Source organism: Lacerta agilis, chromosome 7 (genome assembly GCF_009819535.1).
Source record: "Lacerta agilis isolate rLacAgi1 chromosome 7, rLacAgi1.pri, whole genome shotgun sequence".
Taxonomy (NCBI): Eukaryota; Metazoa; Chordata; class Lepidosauria; order Squamata; family Lacertidae; genus Lacerta; species Lacerta agilis.
The window spans coordinates 71,701,290-71,725,029 of record NC_046318.1 but is presented as its reverse complement, the minus strand read 5'-3'; the positions used below and the strand labels follow the sequence as shown (position 1 = coordinate 71,725,029).

The 23,740-nt window shown below is 47.4% G+C and overlaps 1 protein-coding gene across 1 annotated transcript; it reads right to left on the bottom strand.

Annotated features, from left to right (window-relative positions):
- Positions 1-629: 629 nt before the first annotated feature.
- On the bottom strand, positions 630-23,309 carry MAL2 (mal, T cell differentiation protein 2). Its single transcript, XM_033155784.1, has 4 exons — positions 22,867-23,309; positions 17,855-18,025; positions 8,188-8,376; positions 630-2,759 (listed from the first exon to the last, which is right to left on the bottom strand). The coding sequence occupies exons 1-4, from the start codon at positions 22,999-23,001 to the stop codon at positions 2,688-2,690; spliced, it is 567 nt and encodes a 188-aa protein (XP_033011675.1). The 5' UTR covers positions 23,002-23,309; the 3' UTR covers positions 630-2,687.
- Between the last annotated feature and the right edge of the window lie 431 nt (positions 23,310-23,740).

The window sequence follows — 23,740 nt, the reverse complement described above, 5'->3', positions numbered from 1 at the left end:
GGAACACACCCTGTCGCGGGGATTCGAACCGCCGACCTTGCGATCGGCAAGCCCCAGAGGCTCAGTGGTTTAGACTACAGCGCCACCCGCGTCCCCTGAGTCAGAGCAGTGGTCCATTTAACTCAGCAGCTCTCCCAAGATTTCAGTTGGGGGTCTCTCCCAGCTATACATGAAGATATCGGGGATTGAACCTGGGACCTTCTGCATGCAAAGCAGATGCTCTAGCACTGAGCTACAGCCCTTCACTTGACTTGTGAAGACAGGAGATCAGCTGTTTATTGCTTAGTTCACTGCTGCAGTCATTAGGACTCGGCCGCTTCCTCTCGAAATTGCACTCCAAACCTTGTATATTGTCTAGGCTGCCATGCCTAGCCTGGATCCAGCCTGTCTCCTATTCAGAGCCCCTAATCCTCTACCAATGCTGCGTTTTCCGATTGTAAGATTGGTTTCAGCCAGTGGCGATGCCTTCCTTTGGTCCGTGGGGTCTCGCAGCGCAACAAAATGAGACAATACAAAGAAGTCAAGCTGGAGACCTGGGCTCAATGATCTTTAAGAAACTTTCGTTAGAAGAAAGCGTAAATGCCACACTTACAGAAAGCATAAATGGGTTAAGAACTTGCCCATCCAGGTGAAATAGTGCAAACATTTATATTCAAGGGAGAAATCTGCACAACAGTTAACCACAAATATACATTTTTTTTCCCACACTGAGAACAATGCTTTGCAATATAAATACATGTTGCTAAAACAAAATTTGTTAATGCAAGAAGTTACTGGCTTTCAAAATCTAAAGCCGTTTCTGATAAGTGCGGGAATCTGCAATATAAATTAGATAATATGAGTTTAGACATTGGCACTTTCCTGCAAAAGTTGGAAAGGGACTCCAAATTGTTGCAGTAAGACACGCAGGACCAGGAGAAGTAAGAAATAAAATCCAAGTTTATACACCCCACAGAGAGTTGAAGCAATACACTTGTTTTGTGAGTGGATCATATGAACTACAGTGCTAATCAATACAGGTATGTATTTTAAAACTGAATATAACTATTTCCCTCGAAGAAACACAACTCGTTTCAAAAAGGAATTTGGATATACAATTTAAATTCAGAGCTGTAAAAAAAAATATTTATATTATCAGCCCAACAAAAATACCAGATAGAAAGAGCCCGACTTTTGAGATCTATATGGTTATTGAATTAGCTAATTGTCACGATTTCAGATCCAACCAATTAATATTCCTGGCTTGCCTTTAAAAAAAAAATACACTTGCATTCTCTGCTAATGTTAAAGCTTTGAGTATGCTACTTACCTAAATCTTTCCTCTTGGGCATTTTCTCTCTCTATATAAAATGCTTCGAAGATTACAGGTGAAAAGTACAGTTTAAAAACTAAAGCTAGATCCTTATATAAGGACTGAATGAATATTAAAAGGCTCCCCCACCCACCCACCCTTCCATAAATTACTTTCTTTTTAAAGTAAAAAAAGAAAAAGGAAATCAACTTTCTGAAAAAAATATTACATTTACTGGTTTAGAACTCCACTACCCTGCCTGCATAGACATCAGTTCAAAAGAGCATTAGGAGAATCCACCTAACATGGCTCCTGAGAAATTGTTACACGATTGCAAGAGACTTCCGTGGAAATCCCACATGGGGTTGCCAGATCTCTGGAATCCCAACGCCTTGGAATGGAGCTGCCAATTCTTAAAAAGAGAGCTACAAGGGGCTCAGAGGAGCGGCACTACAGATGTGAAGGGAAATGGGGAAATATATGAGGTTGGGTAAATTTCCTCCCAGGTTTTTCCACTGGAGAAACTGGAAATCTGGGGAAACATTGATAGAAAAGTTTACACCTTTTCAGAACGGTGAGCTATTTTTATACTGTTTTAAAGGAATACTACTGAAAACCCCCTAGACTCAAGATTCAAAGGCAGCAATTTGACACTACCCAATGGTTCCCGAGAATTGACTGCGAAACCCAATTCAGGGCCAAACCCAGGGAGTTGGCAACCCTAGTCCCGCATAGTCCCCACTACACCTTTCGCCAACCTACAGGTGTTGTGGAATGACAACCGATAGGAGTTGGACCCAAACAACGTCAGGAGGGCGCCAGGTTGCCAAAGGAAGCCGCACTGAAATAAATGGAGGCTGTGCTTAGCTGCTGATGTTGGCAGGCCTACGAACACAGTTAGCTTTCAGGCGGAAGCTCGGCGGGTTATCGTTTCATAGCTGCCTCCCTGTGTTTGTGTGCGTGCGAGAGAGATGCAGCCCATCTGCAGAGATGTTTGTATCTCTTGCAAGCAGATGTTTAGCACCAAAAAAAAAAGTACGCAGTTGTCTGCCGACGATAACCCTATTCCATCACTCAATTTTATAATACTATCTGTAGCAGAGGATAACGCTCCCAGTAAATCAGTTAACATAAGCAACTGAAAACTGGAGAAATAAACAAGCAAGTTTTCCCCCACCCTTGTCCAAATATATTATATATATATATATTATATATACACGCATATATAATTATGACATAGACTTCTTGTGTATGTTTGTGTGTGTCAACATCTTAGAAAAATATAAATGTGTTCCAAGCACCCTTTGCAACTCCACAAGTAAGTACATCATTTGATCATCTGAACAAGGACGCAAACGAAACGGGATGCCCTTTAGCTGCCTTGTCACTTCTGGTGCTATAGTTTCCATCTTCGTAGAGCCAGGGTAGTGCTGCACCCATAACACACAGTTGTTGCAAAGGCAAAGATCTGCAGAGGGAGGGAGGAAGCGCCAGGTGAGTTTTCCTATAGAAAATTGGCTGTTCCACTAGATTTCAAATCCCTCTTCCCTCCCAATCAGAAACTCAGATATATAAATCCAATCGCCACATGGAACCTTAAATCGAGGTTATGTTTGCCACAACGGAATGCCTAGGCACCTTTTTTGCAGTGAGATTATTATTATTATTATTATTATTATTACAGTCGTACATTGTATCTCAAACGCCTTGGCTCCCAAGCAAATCGGCTGTCAAACGATCGAAACCTGGAAGTGAGTGTTCCGGTTTTCGAACTATTTTTGGAAGCTGAACGTCCCACACGGCTTCCGATTGGCTGCAGGAGCTTCCTGCAGCCAATCGGAAGCCGTGCTTTGGTTTCCGAATGTTTTGGAAGTCGGAACGGACTTCCGGAATGGATTCCGCTTGACTTCCAAGGTATGACTGTATTATTGTTATTATTATTGCTATTATTATTATTATTGTTGTTATTATTATTATTATTATTATTATTATTATGTCTATGGAAGCTTTTAATGTTTAATAGATTATTGTATTTTAACATTCTGTTGGAAGCCGCCCAGAGTGGCTGGGGAAACCCAGCCAGATGGGCGGGGTATAAATGAATTATTATTATTATTATTATTATTATTATTATTATTATTATTATTATTATTTTCATTTCTATACCACTTTATATTTTAAAGGAAAAAAACCTCAAAGCGGTTTACAACACATTAAAACATCAAATAAATCAATCCAAAACAAAACAAATTCAAGCTTCAAGGAAAATATTTCAGATCCTTCTCTAACTGACTCTTCCCTTTCCCCGTATTTAGTTGCCTGCTTAATTTATACAGCTGCCCCACAGCGTAAGTTCTCTAGGAAGCCAGTGTGGTGTAGTCATTAGAGTGTCGGACTAAGACCTGAGAGATCAGGGTTCAAATCACCAATTCGGTCATGAAGCTCACTGGGTGACCTTGGAGTCAGTCACAACCTCTTAACCTACCTCACAGGGTTGTTTCAGGGATTAACTAAGGAGCGGGGCGGGGTGGGTGTGGGTGTGTGAACCAAGTTCTCCTTGGAGAAAAAGATGTTTTAAACAGAAAGTGGAGTGGCTGCAGAAATACTATTCTGCAGGACTCACTGTGGCTTTTTTTTTGGCCTGCAGAGCAAGTCTGGGTTCTCCTTATAAATGAATACCTAAGAACATAAAAGAGCAGTTCCTGCTGGATCAGGCAAGGGCCCATTTAGTCCAGCATCCTGTTGGATGCCCATAGGAAGCCCACAAGCAGAATCTGAGCAGATCAGCACTCTTTCCACCTGTGATTCCCACCAACTGGTATTCAGAGGTATACAGTGGTACCTCGGGTTAAGTACGCTTCAGGTTAAGAACTCCGCTTAAGAACAGAAATCGTGCTCTGGCGGTGCAACAGCAGCAGGAGGTCCCATTCGCTAAAGTGGTGCTTCAGGTTAAGAACGGGCCTCCGGAACGAATTAAGTACTTAACCCGAGTTACCACTGTACTGCCTCCGACAGGGGAGGGAGAACATCATGGTTAGCAGCAACTGAATGAATCGGTCCTTCAACAAATACATTTATCAGTGACCCCAACATTGACCGCAGTGGCTTGCCCAGCTCTTTCTCCAAGCTTTGGGCAGCAGGCGTGCTCTCTTCCCACCCCCACCCCCCATTTCCCCTCACCAAAAGGGCACTTAAAACATCATCACTTTCAAAGGCAGGGCCACATCATCCATAGGGGCTAGTGGCGCGGCGCGCCAGGGCGCCGGCCCCCCAGGGGCACCCCGCGAGCCTGCCGGTATACCGGGCGCCCCCCTCCCCAACCTGCCCCTGCCCCCACGAGAGGGCTGTCGGCTGGGCGCTCGCACGCCGGTGGCGCAGCCGCTGCTAGCCATGCCGGTCCCGGGCTTTGGCTGCGAGCCGGCCGCCCTCGCCTCCCATCCCGGGAGCACTGGAAGGGCGCGCAGAGCCCCGCGCCGCTCCAGCGCCACGCCCCTCATCCCCTGCTCGCCCACCCCCCTCCCGAGGGGCGGCAAACGCGGGAGGGAGGCGGCGGAGAGGCGGCACGCCGGGGGCGCCGGAGGGATCGTCGCGCCACCGCGGACGATCTCCCTAAGACGGCCCTGTTCAAAGGAAATAATGGGAAGAGCAACACATTTTAAAAGACCTGCAAAACTGCGCCTGTTGGGTCGGTGGGACAGTAAAGTATTCCTCAGGTTTCACAAAGGAAAAGAGGGGTTGGCTGGGAGGAAGTAATATTGCTGGGAGATTCCCTGCACAACATGTTCTTTGATCTACCTGTTCATCAAAGCCGTTGAGGTGAGTCACCCTAAAATAATGTGGATGACATCAACGCTGGTTATATAAGTTTGGCATTAATTCTCAACCTGAAACCTCTCCAAGGGTTAAAGGGAAAACGTAATCCAGGTTTCTTTCTTACGTTGGGACTCTTGCTCCCTAGATTGCTTAATGGCTTTGATGTCTCCCTAATGCCTTGGTAATAAAGCAGATCTCTCAGAGGACCAGCCCCACCAAGTTCAAAGTGTATCCTTATGTAAGCATGCTTAGCAATGCAACCCAGGTTTTGTTCTCATAAAAAGATAACTAATCCCTGGTTGTGCACGATACTCGCACCTTCTGGGTCACAAGGAACCAGGGCAGTGACCCAAGTGGGTGTTTGGCTGATCATTACTGCAGCAGACATTGAGGATTTAGCCTTGCTATATATTTGAGACAGGTTTAACTAGTCATTTATCCCTCCAAAGAATCTTGGGTGTTGTAGTCTGGTGAAATATTAGTATTCTCTAGTATGTCATTCTCAAAAACGCTGCGACAGGAGGACACTGCACAGCACATTTCAGATGTTGTGGGACTCCCAAGTCCCATCAGACTCAATGGCCAAGGATGATGGGAGTTGTAGTCCCAACAGAATCTGGAGGACGTCATGTTGGCTACCCCTGACTTATAGCTTCCAGGGTTTCCTGGAGAGGAGAAATGATTATTAATCTGCACTGTGTGTCCTCAAAGGAAGCAGATCGACTTTGGGGGTGCATTGAGGACTGAGTCCTATAGAAACCATAATGGGTTGGAGAAAGCTCAAGAGGGCCCTTTGAAGAAACAGACAAGGAACAGGAGGAGGACCGTGGATGGTCATGTGTCAGGAAACCTCAAAGCGTTTGGGGGGCCAGACATCACCAGAAATGGCCCATGTGCCATGCTTGAATGGGGAAGGGGCCCCAAGAAGGCTGGCTGGACATCAGAGAAACGCTCAAGCCCTTCCCACAGCCTCTCAGGGGAAAGAGGGTGGCCCAGCGGAGGAGCACATACTTTCCACAGAGAAGGTTTAATAGCTGGCACTTCCAGTTAAAGGGATCGTGTTACAGGAAGCGGTGGGATAGATACTGCAGGGCTGCTGCCTGTTCGAGCAAGCTGCACTGGGCTTGATGGGCAAAAAGTCTGAGCCGAAACAAGGCAGCTTCCTATGTAGCTAAGAGGGTCAGTCGCAACTCGTAAGGGGGCACAGCCCCTCTCCTTGCCCTGTCCCCAATTTGAGCACTGCAAAAGTGGCACAGGCAGCGGTAGTGAAGAGCTGCAGGTTGACCCATGGGGTCAGCTCAGCATAAATTCAGCTCTACATTATGGATTTCCTACTCACTCTTGCTCTGTTACCTGTTTTGCAGCTTCGTAAACCACAGGCAAAACCACTAGGGTGTGGTGTTCTCTCTCTCTCTCTCTCTCTCTCTCTCTCTCTCTCTCTCTCTCTCTTTCTCTCTCCCTTTCCCTCCCTACCTCTCATCCATAGGACTTCTGTGTCATTTCTCACTTGCCCCCCCCCCCCCAAAAAGCCTGGTCATCACTAGTCAAGACTTCCCAAACAAGGAAGTGCCATAATCCTGACACTATACAGGGACGTCCAACTTCCAAGAGACTGCGATCTACACACAGTATTAAAAAAAACCAAAAAAAAAAAAAACCAACTGGCAGTGTTCTACACATTTGTCACTGGAGGATGGAACAGAGTTGTGTTGTTGAGGTTTTTTTTTGAGAAGCCAAGGTTGTTGTGCTTTTTTGGGTGGGAGGGGTAGATTGAGCTGGCGGGTGGTGAATTAGGACACCCCGATGATCTACTAGTAGATCGTGATCAACCTGTTGGACATGCCTAATATACAGCAACTAAGATTCTGACATAGAGGAGGAAGAACCAGCTGTATTAGGGAAACCAGCAGTGCAAGCCATGGAGGGGTTGAACCCAGGTTTAGGACAGGCCTGAGCTGCAGCCTTCCTGACAAGAACCCCTCCAACTCAATGCCCTCAAACCACCAGCAGTGGAGCGTGCTTTAACTGCGCCTAAGGCGTGTGTGCCCAGGGAGCGAAGCAGAAGGAGCCTTCTGCATGCCATCCCAGCCCTCACCACCAGAGCAACACCAGGCCTGTGCCACTTTGTGAGGCTTTGGAAAGCGGCTTGGAGAAGGCAGCCTGAGAAGAACGCCATGCGCCCCTTGTGTGTAGCTTCGCCCCCGAGGAGCTGGGATTGAAGGGCACAAGGCTGTCGCGTCCTTTTTGCTCTGCCCTCCCTGCTTTACAGGGATCAGATGCTAGCCTCAGAAGAAGAAGAAGAAGAGGAAGAAGAAGAAGAGTTTGGATTTGATATCCCGCTTTATCACTACCCCAAGGAGTCTCAAAGTGGCTAACATTCTCCTTTCCCTCTGTGAATCTTTTCACTCTGTGAGGTGAGTGGGGCTGAGAGGCTTCGGAGAAGTGTGACTAGCAGCTGTATGTGGAGGAGAGGGGAAGCGAACCCGGTTCCCCAGATTACGAGTCTACCACTCTTAACCACTACACCACACTGGCTCAAGACAGCACAGGGCTCGCTCGGGGACAGCACCATTAGCAGCACGCCTCCCCTCCCCCCAAAAATGCACTTGGGAAATCGCCCTGGCAGCCCCCCCCCCGCCTGCAAACCACCAGAGACACCAACCCGTAAGTCGTTCTCCCCTGAAAAAGCTGCCCCTTGCACACCGAGCACCTCGAGCTCCCTGATGCCTGCTCAGCAGCACCAGCGATGCCCAAGAGCGATTTCCCTTGAAGACTCTCTACTTAAAGTGGGCAAATCTTGGGTAGGGTATTCCGGCCTGAAAAAGATTAAATGCAGGCCTCCCCGGGGAAAGCTCCAGGACAAAGAAGTAACTGCTCGGACACAGAGCTTTAGAGTGTGGACCACTGTCTAGGAACACAACACAAAAGGAAGCCTGGGCAAGTTCAAAGCCACCTCAAGGCATTGCAGTATCCCATAGAGCCCTCTCAGGGTCAGGAGAGGAAGACAGGTCCGAAGAAGAGAGAAGAGGAGGGAGATACTTCTCCCCTCTCCCCCTTTAAGGATGTGCCTTGGTAATACTTACGGCAGCTGCAATGCTCAAGTTGTATTCGTGTTCATTTAGAAGCGTCTCATAGGTAGTGGTAGTGCTGTTGCTGATGCTGTCAAAATTGACGGTGTACTTCACCGGGTGAGCATGCAAAGAGGTGGTTGCCGCTTGCAGTAGAAAGGTCCCAAAATAGCAGACAAAGACACCTGCGTGGTAAATGAAATCCTGAAAAGGAACAAATATATATTTTTTTAAATAAAAATTTATTGGATTTTCCAAATTAAACCAATTACAAATACCCATATCCCATACAAAACAACACAATACACCAACACACAAAAACAACACAATTACTTAAATCCTTCACCTCTTCCAAATCTTACTTAGGACCTCCTCTCGCCCTCCCTTGTGCGTTCATTTCGAATCTTCTTTAGTAACTTTGTAACATTGTAAAATCTAAATCCTTATAACTAATCTTGATCTTGCAATTATAATCAACAAATCTTATATCATAAAACTTATTCTTATCAAATAAAACATCACATCCCAAATCTTAACTTCTTATATCCTTTCTTCTCTTAACTCAGTGAAGCTGTTGCTCTTATTACTTCTAATTCCAACTTCAAAAATATTATAATCAACTCATTTTCACAAAACCTAAATATTTCTTCCATTCTCCAAATCCTTTTTACCCTCTGACGTCGGAGTACCATGGTAAGCCTTCCTATTAAGTCTCATAAATCCCTTTAAATAAAACAAAAATAAACAAAAATAAAACAAAGAGTCGGTTTGAGCGGAACAATAAAATAAATGAAAGCAGGACTAATATTTGTTATTAAATTCATGCCCCACCTCTGCTCCACAGAGCTCAAGGCAGAGGCACGTGCATCTTCCCCTCTCAATTTTATCCTCACAACCACTGAAAGGTTGAAAGACAATGACTGGCCCAAGGTCACCCAGTGCGCTTCAGGACTTGAGCCTGCCAGGCCCTAGTCAGACACTCTTACCACTACTCCACACAGCGTTTCTCTTTTAAAGCGGGCAGGGCACCACACGTGGATTTTTCCTTTCTGCAGTAGGCTAATTCCTACCCTCCCACCCCCACTCTGTATGCAGGGGCGAACGAAGGCATCACTACGTACGAAGGTGCCGCTATGTGGGGCGCATGTGCGGCATCACTACGTACGGCGCATGTGCCATACGTAGTGACGCCGCACATGCGCTGTACATAGCGGTTTTCTGTCGGTGGTGCTCCAGTGCTGTACAGACGGTGCCGGGATCCTCTGCTCGCGGCTGGAGAATCCTCCATTCATGGCTGTAGTGGTGACAGAGGGATCCCACCACCGTCCATATGGCACTTGAGCATCGTCGGCGGCAAACCGCTATGTACAGCGCATGTAGGCGTCACTACGTATAGCGAACAGAGGATCCTCCACATGTGGCTGTGGCAGCACAATGGATGCTCGCACTGCCACAAGCCCCCGCGGAGTGCTTTCTTGTCACCCCCCCAGACATGGCACCCGGGGCAAACCGCCCCACACACCCCGTTGCGATGCCACTGTTTGTATGCTCCATCTAGGGAAGCAAGAGCTGTCCCGATTTTCCTGGGACATACTGAAATTACAGAAGCCATCCTGGCTTCTGACTGGATGGCAGAATGTCCCAATTTCTCCCTCTCCAGCACTGCCGCTGCTGAGTTCAGGAAGATCTTTCAGAGCTGTGCTCTCACATAAGCCAGCTGACTCGCGTGGGAGACCGGCACCGAAAAGACCCATTTCCTGATTTTCATCAGAATAATGTTGGAGGGTATGTTATCAGAGTTCAATGACACAACTCAGATGCCATGCAAATACACTTGCGGGTTCAGCGAGGGCTGTGGCCTGGGAAGAATTCTAAGGGCCAGAGACAGCAGCCTAGAGGGCCACTTTCAGCCCACAGACCCCAAGTTTCCCAACCTTGATTTATATGGTAGAAATAAAACAGGAATGAACTCAGGGCCTAACCCTGTGTTACAGGGGATGTTGACTACTGTCAGCCAATGTTCCTTTGGCAACCTTTTGCAAAAGGAAAAATGGGATGTCGCTGTGCTTAGGGTTTTGTTAGTTGCTCACTCCTGCAGCAGCTACCAAACAATATTGTCAGTGAAAGATACTCGGAGTCCAGTGTGATTTTCATGCTCTTTATTCAGCTCATAGTAGTGAGGAATGTAGTTCCCCCAAAACGTTTGCTTTATATACACTATTTACACAATGGGCCCCACGTGATTGGCTAATTCCGGGATACTCCTGTATGCCAATCAGAGTGCGGATTCACTTCCACCTGGAGCTGGATTGGGTGACTCCTGCAGACCAATCAGACTGCTGCAATCTCAATCCTATTGTTCTGGGACCAATCAGACTGCTGCAATCTCAATCCTATTGTTCTGGGACCAGTCAGACTGCTGCAATCTCAATCCTATTGTTCTAGGACCAATCAGACTGCTGCAGTTTGGATCCTATTCAACTCAGTACATAACACCCAGGAAATGCCAAATGTGTCCCACGTATTTTCTCCCCCACCAGAGAAAACATCAGGGATGGTGTAGGCTGGCAGATTTCCTCCTAACATTTAGCAAACTCCCCAGGTTCGCTTCCTTAGTTTCTCTCATATGAGTGAACAGCTCCTGCTCAACCCTACACATAAAAAGTAATGTGTACTGCATTTGAGGTAGTTGGAAGGAGAGTGTGGCAAGATTTGTGGTTCCAGTGAGTGGAAACGCATGCTGTGAGCGTGTAAATATGTACATAATGTGCCTCTGTGTGAGATCTCACAGAGAACCGCTGCAATATCCAAGACCTCTTTGAATATAAGGCCTTCCCTTCTCACACAGGCACCCACCCGTCCATCATATAAAAGGGCATTCTTTTGGAGTATGACAAGGTGAAGCCACAAGGCGATTCACAGAAATTCAATTACTGTTCCTGTCCGTCTTAGGAACACACAAGGGAACCAGGACCCTTTGAGGAAACAAGCGGCACAATAAGCAGTTTGTAGTGAACATGGACTAAGGACCACCATTCACGTCCTAGGCTTTCAGATGTCCACTGGGCAACTCCTTTGCTCAAACTTCTGTCCGATGAAGGGACCACATACATCCCGTATGAGTAGCCCAGTGTGCACAGGTCTTTGTGGGTGCTTTCAGAAGGTAGATGATCTCATTTCCTCTACCCGCCTGGAACTTCCTCTGCCCCTTGGCAACCAGTACAATAAAGTTCTCTGTCACTAGTAGAAGTAAAAGGACGAAAAACTTTGCCAGACGGAAAGGCATATTTTTGTTTTGGTTTTTGGGGTCCAAATTCAATAGCCCACACCATTATTTCAGAAAACCACTGGAACAGAACTGACAAAATTGAGGACCAAAAGGGTGTTGCATTGCGGGACAATTAAAATGGGAGCTGTGCCAGCAAGTCCACCTCTGCAGGCCCACTGCTCCTTTCTCTTGATGCCCTCGACACCTCTGGATCACACCCACGAGCTGCAGCAAGCAGCAGAAGCTACCATGAGCACATTGCTCATGTCTCTCTGAAACCCGGCTTCCCTATGCCACTCAGCTGTCTTGCCCCTCAGGGGCAGAGGAAGGGGTGTGTGGCGGGTCTGGGCCACCCCGGGTGTGACCACTGAAGGGGGTGACAAAATGGCGGGCGCACTCACAGCGGGGCCTGAAGCACGCCAGAGCCATGCGTCTCTCCTGGGAGAGACGCGGTGGCTTGGGCGTGCGCAGGCTCCGCATTGCCCAAACAGTCCGCCTGCTGCCTTCCCCCCAGCTGTAGGGCAACTGAGTGGGAGGAGGCAGGCAGACTCTGGAGGCCCCATGGTGTGCCCCACCCCATGGGCGGTTCGCCCTACCACTGGGAGCTCTGCCCCAGGCGCCCGAGTGGCTTCCTCCGCCGCTGCTACCTCCTCCACTCTGTAACAGAAACAAGGAATCCCAGGTGGAATCTACACACGTATAAAAAATGTTCTGAAAATGCTTTTTTGTGCATTTTTTAAAAAATACATTGAATTTTCCATACAGCTCATCATCGACCATCTAGTGTCACATCGCATATTGCACTTAAAACATTTTATTTGCAGCTGTATAGCTGAGTCCCCAGACTACCAGAAATTTTTGACCCTATTCCCTTATTTATTCCAGTTGCACCACTGAAGTGTCTCTATACTAGTAGTAATAATAATAAGTTATTATTTGTACCCCGCCCAAACCCAGCCACTCTGGGCGGCTTCCAACAAAGATTAAAAATACATCAAAAACTCTAGCAATGCACACCCGATCATCTTTAAATGAGGACTTGTTTATCCTCTTGGGATGCACATATAATTTTTCTGTGAAGAACCTGAAGCCTGTCTCTACAGCAGTGGCTGACCTGCAGTTCTTAACGTGCAATATATGAAAGTACCTGTGTGGTTAGTTTTTAATTAATGTAGCCTATGTAATAAATAAATAATAAAAGTGGAAAAAAATAAAATAAAAGTAAAAATAAAAATACATCAAAATGTCACACATTAAAAACTTCCCTAAACAGGACAGACTCTACTGACAGTTCCAAACTTCAGAGAGAACAGCTCCCTCACCAGGATTGGCTCCCACTTCAGTAAAGCCACTCTAAAGGAAATGTAAAGGTAAAGGTAAAGGTAAAGGTAAAGGGACCCCTGACCGTTAGGTCCAGTCGAGGACGACTCTGGGGTTGCGGCGCTCATCTCGCTTTACTGGCCGAGGGAGCCAGCATACAGCTTCCGGGTCATGTGGCCAGCATGACTAAGCCGCTTCTGGCGAACCAGAGCAGCACACGGAAATGCTGTTTACCTTTCCGCCAGAGTGGTACCTATTTATCTACTTGCACTTTTGACGTGCTTTCGAACTGCTAGGTTGGCAGGAGCAGGCACCGAGCAACGGGAGCTCACCCCATCACGGGGATTCGAACCGCCGACCTTCTGATTGGCAAGCCCTAGGCTCTGCGGTTTAGACCACAGCACCACCCGCGTCCCTAAAGGAAATGTAGGTTTGCATAAATTAAAAAGGATTCTGGGGTAACAAATCAGCTGCTTTTTTAATAAGACCTTTTGCAGACAGGGAAATGACAGGGATATGCGGGATAAACATAGGAAACTGCCTTATCTCAAGTCACACCATCTAGCTCAGCATTGTTTACTCTGACTGGCAGCAGTTTTCCAGGGTTTCAGGTAGGAGGAGGCATGCCCAGTCCCACCTGGAGATGCCAGGGATTGAACGCATGGTCTTGTGCATGCGAAGAAGATGCTGTACTACCAAGCTATGGTCCTTCTGTCATTAATGACGGATCAATGGGAAGATGTATAACTACCAAACAAGCAAATGAGGATGAATGCTCATTGCTTCTCCACAGACAAATAAAAACAAATGCTGAATACAGACTGGGCCTTCTCTAACCACTGCATGAGCTTTGTGCAAGCGGTTCGGGATGAATGCTCAACAAACAGGTTGTATGGGGGATCCCAAAGTGTGGAATTAAAGGCAGTATGGCTAACTCCATGCTGAAGATGCCACAGCGAAATCCTTGGGGTGCAAAATTGATGCAAAGGCCTGACATGAATTAGGAATGGTTCCCTGGTGTGGGACATACAGCAGGCAGGCCTAGACCTGCATTAGCTGACACAAATTAAACGCCTGGTGTAAAGCAAAGGTCAAACGAGCAAACAATTCTCCATGGCACTGCAGACTGGGGCGTGTTGTGCAGGCAAAGCCTGAGCTCTGCAACGGAGCCATGGGCCTTTCTTGTTTGCTGTGCAAGCAATGAAAGGACGAATGCAAACATACATGGAGGCGTTTGTGGCTTTCCAGATCAAAAGTGCTTTCAGAGTGCTCCCACTCTGCGCACACACAACAGACAAAGAGATGGATATAATGCCACAACAACAACGAAGGAACACCCAAATAAACCACGAGGGTTCCCTCTGTGCAGGCATGGCGTAAACATTGGGGAGCAGGCGTTGACAAGCCTATCCCCAGCTGAAATTTGCTTCCATTGAAACTAATGGAATTCTTCACCCACGGGAGCGATAGAATTTTAAAGTGCTTCGATTTGGGTCTGAAAGGTTTACAATCTCTCTAGTGGCCCTGTAGCACAGTGCTGTCTTGAAAGCTGCTCTCCTCTGCTAGTTTGCACAGCCTCCACAGAGTTTCTGGGTTGTCGCCAATATTAGTCCTACTCTGAGTAGACTCACTGGAATGAATGACCATGAAGTAGTCAGTTTCAATTACTTGCCTGGGTCTGCTCTGAGTAGGAGCAGCGTTGTAGACAATCCAGTGTCCACAGTACTTAAAGAGCAACACTCTGTGCCCTCCAGATCGTAGAATTGTAGAGTTTGAAGGCACTCCAAGGATCAATTAGTCCAGTGATGGCCAAACTTGGCCCTCCAGCTGTTCCGGGACTACAACTCCCATCATCCCTAGCTAACAGGACCAGCGGTCAGGGATAATGGGAATTGTAGTCCCAAAACAGCAGGAGGGCCAAGTTTGGCCATCACTGATTTAGTCCCACTCCCTCCAATGGAGGAATCTGAGCTAAAGCATCCATAATAGATGACCATCCAACCTCTGCTTGAAAAGCTCCATGTTACTTGACTCCAGCTCTCATCATCTCCCAGCTCATGGTCAGGAATGAAGGGCATTGCGGATGTAACATCTGGAGAACATCACACTGGCTACCCTTGCTCAGGAGGGTTTGACTTCCTTAAGAGCAAAACTGAGTGCAAAACATTTTTGTGGACTTGATCAGATGACATAAGACTGCATCAGCAGCTAATTTCTGTCCACCCTCGTTCCAGAGTATTAGTGTCCCAAGCAACCATGCTCACAGTCATAGCAATATAGCCTTCCCCAAGCCTGGGTCTCCAGATGTTTTTGGACCACAACTCCCATCATCCCCAGCCAGCATAGGCAATGGTCCATGGGGAGTTGTAACCCAACAATGTTTGAGGACCCAGGATGGCTGCTTTAAGTCTTCCTGGACATCCACTAGCCAGCCAAGGGCATGCATGTCCATCACTCCCTTATGGCAGCATCGAGTTATGACTTGCATAAGTATGAATGAATCAACACAGAACAATCCACACGGGGGGGGGGGGGCATATCACTCAGTGTCATCTCAAACACACTTTTCCCAGTTGAGAGAGTTCACACATTCAGCAAAGAGCCGTGATGTGATAAGCGATGAACTCACACTTGTGAATCAGCGGAGATATGCAGTTTGCAGGAAATTTTGAATTGAAATATGGTAATTCTCACTGTACTTGGGACCCAGGTGGCACTGTGGGTTAAACCACAGAGTCTAGGGCTTGCCGATCAGAAGGTCGGCGGTTCGAATCCCTGCCACGGGGTGCGCTCCCGTTGCTCGGTCCCTGCTCCTGCCCACCTAGCAGTTCGAAAGCACGTCAAAAGTGCAAGTAGATAAATAGGGACCGCTCCAGCGGGAAGGTAAACAGTGTTTCTGTGTGCTGCTCTGGTTCGCCAGAAGTGGCTTTGTCATGCTGGCCACATGACCCGGAAGCTGTCTGCGGACAAACGCTGGCTCCCTCGGCCTATAGAGCGAGATGAGCACCGCAACCCGAGAGTTGGACACGACTGGACCTGATGGTCAGGGGTCCCTTTAATTCACACTGTAAAATTTTCACTCTGAAAAGGTGTTTCCTCACTCTGATGCCTTAGAAGAGAGGTAGCCAGTGTGGTGCCCTTCGTATGTTGTTTGACTGCTAGAAGCGATCTAACATAGCATGTTTATTTTACTTGCACTCAGTAAACAAAGCTAAAAGCTTTGAAATGGCCAAGACTTGCCTAGCACTGTATCTGCAACTGACATCTATTCGTTACTGATGAATACATGAAATGGAAAATGTTCCGCCCCGCGTAACTGCTAATTAGTTGTGAAAGATGTACAACTTTTCCTCGTAATAAAGCAGAGATTTACAAAATGCTAATGGGAACGTGTGGTTGTCACATTTTCACCTTGGAGCTATTTGCATGCATCACAATGAACTAAATTGCTTCAGCATTAATTTAAGCATTTGTTGAAGAAATCAGGCATTCTAAGATGGGAGGAGAGTCTTCTTTCCAATGCTGCAGTAGGTGTTTTCATTAAGAAAAAAAGGCATATCCCCTTCCCTCTCACACAAGAATGGATACCTCTCTTAAAAATTGAAGTTTATCATCCATGGCTTTGGGAGGTACTTATACAAAATAAAAGATCATCTATATCTATACATCTTCGAAACAAAATAATAAAAAAAATTCCTTCCAGTATGCACATGCATGCACATGAAAGCTCATACCAAGAACAAACTGGGTTGGTCTCTAAGGTGCTACTGGAAGGAATTTTTTATTTTATTTTGTTTTGACTATGGCAGACCAACACGGCTACTTACCTGTAACTGGAACTATACATCTTCGCTTTAACTGGAGGGATATTTTAAGTAAATTCTTATTGCTCCTATGCATTACTGCTGCAACGCTATGCATCCATTTCTTGGGAGTGAAAATATATAAAATATTGAGCTGTAAATGTTAAGAGCCCTAGGGGGACTAAAAGGTAGGTAAAGGACCCCTGGACGGTTAAGTCCAGTCAAAGGTGACCATGGGATGCAGTGCTCATCTTGCTTTCAGGCCAAGGGAGCCGGTGTTTGTCCACAGACAGCTTTCCGGGTCTTGTGGCCAGCAGGACTAAACTGCTTCTGGTGCAACGGGACACCGTGATGGAAGCCAGAGTGCATGGAAACACCATTTACCCTCCCGCCACAGCGGTACCTATTTATCTACTTGCACTGGCATGCTTTTGAACTGCTAGGTTGGCAGGAGCTGGGACAGAGCAACGAGAGCTCACCTCATCACGCAGATTCAAACCACCAACCTTCTGATTGGCAAGCCCTAGGCTCAGTGGTTTAGACCACACTCTCTCCTGTGGGATCCCAGGACCTGGGAGAACAAGGTTCAAAACTTACTTGGTGGCCATGCGCCATTCTCTGCTTCTTATCCTGGCCTACCCCACAGGGATGTTGTAAAATGCAGAGAGAGGTGAACCATGGACAGGTGAAACTCGAAAAATTAGAATATCGTGGAGAGGTTCATTTCTTTCAGTAATTCAACTTAAAAGGTGAAACTAATATATGAGATAGACTCGTGACATGCAAAGCGAGATATATCAAGCCTTTATTTGTTATAATTGTGATGATTATGGTGTGCCCCAAATTAACAACCTCAACTTTGGGGTTTTCATCAGCTGTACGCCATAATCATCACAATTATAACAAGCAAATGCTTGACATATCTCGCTTTGCATGTCATGAGTCTATCTCATATATTAAACTCCAGTAGCTAATGAAAACAATTGCTTACATAAATGAACTTTTCCACAATATTCTAATTTTTCGAGTTTCACCTGTATGTCACCACCTTCAGTTCCTTGGACAAAAGGTGGGGTTGGAATCAAATAAAGAAAATGTGGTTTTCCCCCCCCCCCTAGCTTTGTTGTTTTGTACCTGCTAACAAACCTGAGACTGCATCTGCAAATTGGGTCCAACTTTCCAGAGAATGTTACAGACCCTGAAGACACTGCTATTAACTGATTTCTATTTAACAACAACAACAACAACAACAACAACAACAACAACAATGTGCCGCCTTTTAAATGCTTACCAAACGGTTCCAATCAATTGCGATTCTTTCTCTGTAACTGAAGAGGAAAACGCAGAGGAAGGAGATGGAGGTGAAGCAAGCTGTCACCGACACAAACATCACCCAGCCCTGCAGCAGCGGCAGAGGGACGTGGGTGGCCGATACTAAAATCCAGACAAGTGCTCCAAACAGCTGAGAACACAAAAGGAAAACACAAACAAAAGAAGGTCTTAAAAACGAAACGTATGTGCACAATAATCACACTGTATTTACAAAACATGTGTCGTCCCGGACTTCAGAAAGTCACCGTTTGCCAGAAGTGGAACTTCCCTCACTCCCTGGAGCATTGCCGCTCCATTCTGAATATAGGAAACAATAGCTAGACAGCTGATGTGGGCCATGCGCCAGGTTCAAGGCATTTGTGTTGATAGACAGAGTCCTGAACGATTTGGGCCCAGGATACCTAAGCCTGAGATTTTGCCCCCTCAAAAATCTGCGCCTGGAGCCATGGGCCCTCTGGCACTCCCCCCCCCCCCCCACACCCACTAAGCCTCTGCTTTATGGTGGATCCAGTAGTCTCCTGGCCTGGGGTCAAATGACAGAGACTGCAGGGTGGCCATTCTCAGGCCCTTCTGAAGGGCAAAGCAAACGCTTGGAAGAGTACTTTGTAGGACTAAGCCAAAATCGAACGGCTCGGTTTTTTGCGAGCGCTTCTGCACACCCTGAAAAGCACACCTCCCCCCCCCCCCCGTGATATTTTTTTTTTTCCAGGGAAGGGTGCAGCAGTGCCTGGGTGTGCATGAGAATAAATGTCCCTGTTGCCAAGGCAACTGGACCAATGATCCTTGTCATGCTGTGAGAGGAATCGCTGCGTCGTGCCAGGGAGCCTTGCCTTGGCTGCCTCAGCAACCGAGATATGCTCATGGGCTACAAGTGGAGTTGGGATGTCATTGGGCTGGCTGTGTGATCCCTGATTGGTAGGAGAAAAGAGTGGAGCTGAAGGAGCAGCAGGGAAGGGGGAACCCACCAACTGCAAAGAAGGCACTTTTGAGGGGGGGGGGGGCGGCAGGCATTTTGGTGAACCATTTCCGCCAAGAACAAATTTACAGGCAGAAATTAAGCACAAGCCCATTGTATTACATACTTCTATCTCTCTAGGGAGCATTTGCAGGGTTCTCAGACAGTCTCCCATTCAGGTACTAACCACACCTGTTTCATTTCAGCCAAACTGTGTCTCCTTCTGCCCACGCCCTCAACTTGCTGTATGTCGGAATTGTCCTGGGTTTGTTAGGCCTTATAATAAACTTCTTAATGGTAAGAGCAGCTTCCCAATTACTTAGGAGGCTGGTGGGCTGTACCTCACTATAGGTCTTCAAGCCATCAGTCAGGGATGCCCTAGCTCTGTTTTTCTTGTGTTGAGCAGGGGGTGGACTAGGTGGTTTTTGAGACCCCTTTCAATACCATGGCTCTATGACCAGGTGCGGGGGAATCATCGAGTTGGAAGAGACCACAAGGGCCATCCAGTCCAACCCCCTGCCAAGCAGGAAACACCATCAAAGCATTCCTGACAGATGGCTGTCAAGCCTCTGCTTAAAGACCTCCAAAGAAGGAGACTCCACCACACTCCTTGGTAGCAAATTCCACTGCCGAACAGCTCTCACTGTCAGGAAGTTCTTCCTAATGTTTAGGTGGAATCTTCTTTCTTGTAGTTTGAATCCATTGCCCCGTGTCCGCTTCTCTGGAGCAGCAGAAAACAACCTTTCACCTCCTCTATATGACATCCTTTTATATATTTGAACATGGCTATCATATCACCCCTTAACCTTCTCTTCTCCAGGCTAAACATACCCAGCTCCCTAAGCCGTTCCCCATAAGGCATCGTTTCCAGGCCTTTGACCATTTTGGTTGCCCTCTTCTGGACACGTTCCAGCTTGTCAGTATCCTTCTTGAACTGTGGTGCCCAGAACTGGACACAGTATTCCAGGTGAGTTCTGACCAGAGCAGAATATAGTGGTACTATTACCTCCCTTGATCTAGACGCTATACTCCTATTGGCTCTCTGGTTGTTGCTAGACGACAACTCCCATCATCCCTGGTCAATGCCCATGCTTGCAAGAGCTGTTGGGAGTTGTAGTTCAGCACTGCCTGGAGGGCCAAGGGTTCCCTGCACCGCAGTAAACACTGTCCATTATCTTGCTTGGATAATTCACTAACTCTGCCACCTATCTGCATGATCCAGTGCTCCTGTTTTACGCCTTCTGTCTAACTTGAGCTCTGCAAGGCATTCACTTCCCAGTCGCTAAATATTTATGACCCTACTAAGCAAAGAAGGAGGAAATTTACTTTCGATCTCAAAAAAGGGAAACGCTGTTCTGCTCTTAATCACTTGCTTATTCTGGAAAACTCTAGGCACATACAAGATAATCCTATGCATGTTTACTTAGGAGTAGGTCCCAGCGCATTCAATGGGGCTTACACCTGGGTTATTTGCATAGGAATTTGCAGCTTTGGCTTTCAAGCAGGCAATCTTGCTTCATATCCCTGCATCTCTACCAAGAGAGAGCAACACAAAAGTCAATTCATTTCACAATTGCTCCCTCCTCCACTTCCCTGTCTCTACAGAGTTACAATTCTGGGGTGCAAAAGACAACTGTCCACACAAATAACGTATGGATCGCTTCAGTATAGTCTAGACATACTTTATTTACTTGTGAACCAGTATGTGTACTTTAATAGCTACAGAAAACAATTAGCATGCAAACTTGTTCAGGAAACATGAATTTTAAAGCAGAGGGAGAGAACAGATTGAAATCCATTATTGAAATTATCTCTGTATGTGCAGCGGAGGGAGAGAGTTCAATGAATCTACCCTACAATTAAATGGCAGGTTTTAAGAGAGGGAAGCCTGTGACTGGATTTCCAGTCTGGCTTGTTAGGCAAATGGTATATGATGGAGTGTCCATTTTGTGAATCACAATCTGGATTTAAAGTGCCTTCATGGGCTACCATGAAACTCCTTTTGTGGGGGGCAGTTCATGTCTTTAGCAGGTCCAGGGATGTGGGTAACAGGGAGTGGAAGCATCATGGAGCTGAGTGCATGAGGAAGTTCAGGAAGGCACATGTATGATCCCGAGAAATAATGAGAGCAGGTGAGAATAGTAGGGAGAGATGTTCCTGTAATGTGGGTGTATCTGAGGAAGGTGTAGCAGACTAGTTACATCCACACAGGTGAGAATAAGAAAAAAAAAAAAAAACAAGGTTGCCAACCCTGTTTTTTGGCTGGGCTCCTGTGGATTTTAACAGCTGCATAGAAGGAATAATTTTTTCTCTTTGCTGCAGGAAATGCCAGCTCTTGGTTTTTTGCATGCTGTTACAGGGGATCTCTGAAAGTAAACCTGGTTTAGCAGAGTCTATGATAGCAGAGTTCCCGTTGCTCAGTCCCTGCTCCTGCCAACCTAGCAGTTTGAAAGCACGTCAAAGTGCAAGTAGATAAATAGGTACTGCTCTGGTGGGAAGGTAAACAGCGTTTCTGTGTGCTGCTCTGGTTCACCACATACGGCTTAGTCATGCTGGCCACGTGACCCGGAAGCTGTACGCCGGCTCCCTCGGCCAGTAACGCGAGATGAGCGCTGCAACTCCAGAGTCGTCTGCAACTGGACCTAACCGCCAGGGGTCCCTTTACCTTTACCTTTATGATAGCACAAAAAGAGGGCTGGAGAACCTGTGGACCACGATTTCCAGCGTCCTTGGCCATTAGCTATCCTGGCTAGGGCTAAGTCCAACCATATTTGGGCAGGCAGAGTTCGCTATCCATGGTACAAGAAGGTTGCAATCTTTAGTTGCAATGAGCCACACCCAAGACTGGCTGTCACCACATATTCTGCAGCTGCTTTGACAACAAACCAGTTAACCTTGAATGGAATAGGTGTATGAACTGGTCAGGATGAGAGAGTTGCGGTGGAAGGATGCAACACTTGCTGAAATTTCCTCTTCTATGGAGTGTGCCCTGTCTCTTTTGCATCTGGCCACCTTGGGAAGGCTGGATGCAGGGGAGGGGAGAGAGAGAGATTTGTGGGGAAGGGGCATAGCTCAGAAGCAGAGCTTTGGATGCATGCATAATGTCAGAGGTCTTAAGGTCTTGGCTCCTAGTTAAAAAATCTCTGACTTTTACTTGAGACCCTGGAAAGCTGCAGCTATTCAGACAGATGAGCGCCTCATAAGCAATATCAAGCAAGACAGGAAGCTTTTAACTAAGATGGCATAGGTCCAAGTAAGACTTGTAGGGTTGGGAAGAGAAATAAGTATTAAGTGAGCAATTAAGGGGGCTCTAGGAATGAGGTCGTGGCACATGATTTAAACCCATAACTGGCCCTAATGCAGCTATCATTTCAAAGACCAAGTAAACATGGAACATAGATTGAGGACTATAATATTTTAAAAATCCAAATCAAGGAGGAAATGCGAAAAGCTGCAGCTAGGAGGGACTTCGATGGAGATAAACACGATTTTAAGAAGTGGTTAGAGCATCTCATGACTAACAGCTGTGCTTGGTAAGTGGCAATCCAACAGGTACACCTTTCACCCTGATGTCCTTTTATATATTTCTCTCTCTCTCTCTCTCTCTCTCTCACACACACACACACACACACACACTTGTATTCCACCTTTCTTCCATGGAAGAACTCAAGGTGGGGGATCCATCTTGGCAATGACCAGGTGCAGCCCTGCTGAATTCCAGGAAACTATGTGCCCTGGTTTGAGAGGGGGAGGGGGGCAGGTGTGGGGCAGACATGTCACCTGGTGCGTTTCTGCTAGGGAAGTGCTAGGAAGAGAAAAAGCATTCATGGGAAACATATTTTTCAACCAATGTTAAAAACTGCAACTGGTGTTGTTTCTTAGCGCCCAGCGAGGCAACAAACTGCATAAAATCCCCTCCTGCACAATCATGGCAGAGAGATCCCGCAGTGCTTGGATCTCTTCCTGCCTCCCACTTGTTGCTGCCCCCCCCATTGCCTCTCTTCTCCCCCACTTACGATCTCCAGGCAGATGAAGGCCCCCGAGTAGGTGCGCAGGATCTCCAAGCCGGAGGGCAGGGTGATGCGCGGCGGCGGGTAGTAGGCGGTGGCGTTGGGGGGCGGTGGCATGGCGCCCCCTCGGGAGGAGATCATGGTTCCTGCGGGGTAGGTAGGTGGGGGGGGGATCCCAGAGCAGGGATCGAGCGATCGAGCGAAAGAGGGAGGGAGGGAGAGAGAGAGGCAGCAGAAGCGGCGGCGGCAGCAGTAGCAGCAGGAGCCCCTGACGTGGCCGCGGCCAGGTAGGGAAGGAAGAAGGAGGGACCAGGAAGGGAAGCGCGGAGGCGCAGGTGGCGGGCCGGGAGGGTGTACTCGCTGGGCGCCGCCCTGCCGATCGCCCGCCCCCTATCGCCGATCGCCGACGCGGCCTTGGCGCCCACCTTCCCGCGTCCGGTGCCGAGCTAGAAGTCTTGATGAAGGCAACGCGCGCACACGTGCGCGCGCATGCACACGGTTCTTCCACACGCCTCTTAATGAAGGCAAAGGGCGTGCTCGGCGCTGTACAGGCTGACACAGACTTGTCCTGCGTGCGGAATCTTGGCCGTCTCTAAGCACCGAGTCCTTTTAAAGAGATTTTTATTTTCCCCTGGAGGGGGCAGCCCTGGTGCCCGATTTGTGTTTGGGCGAAGGCTAGGAAAGAAGGAAGGAAATATAACTTTGCACACGCTCAGGAACATAGGAATCAGCAACAGGAATCTCTAGGATTTAGGGCGGGGATCTCTCCCAGCCCAACCCGGAGAAGGCACCCGGAACTTTCCGCGTGCAAAGGCCCCTTTTAAAAAAGCATTGTGCACCCTTTGCGAGTGAGAACGATTGAACTCGATGGGGGCTGCTC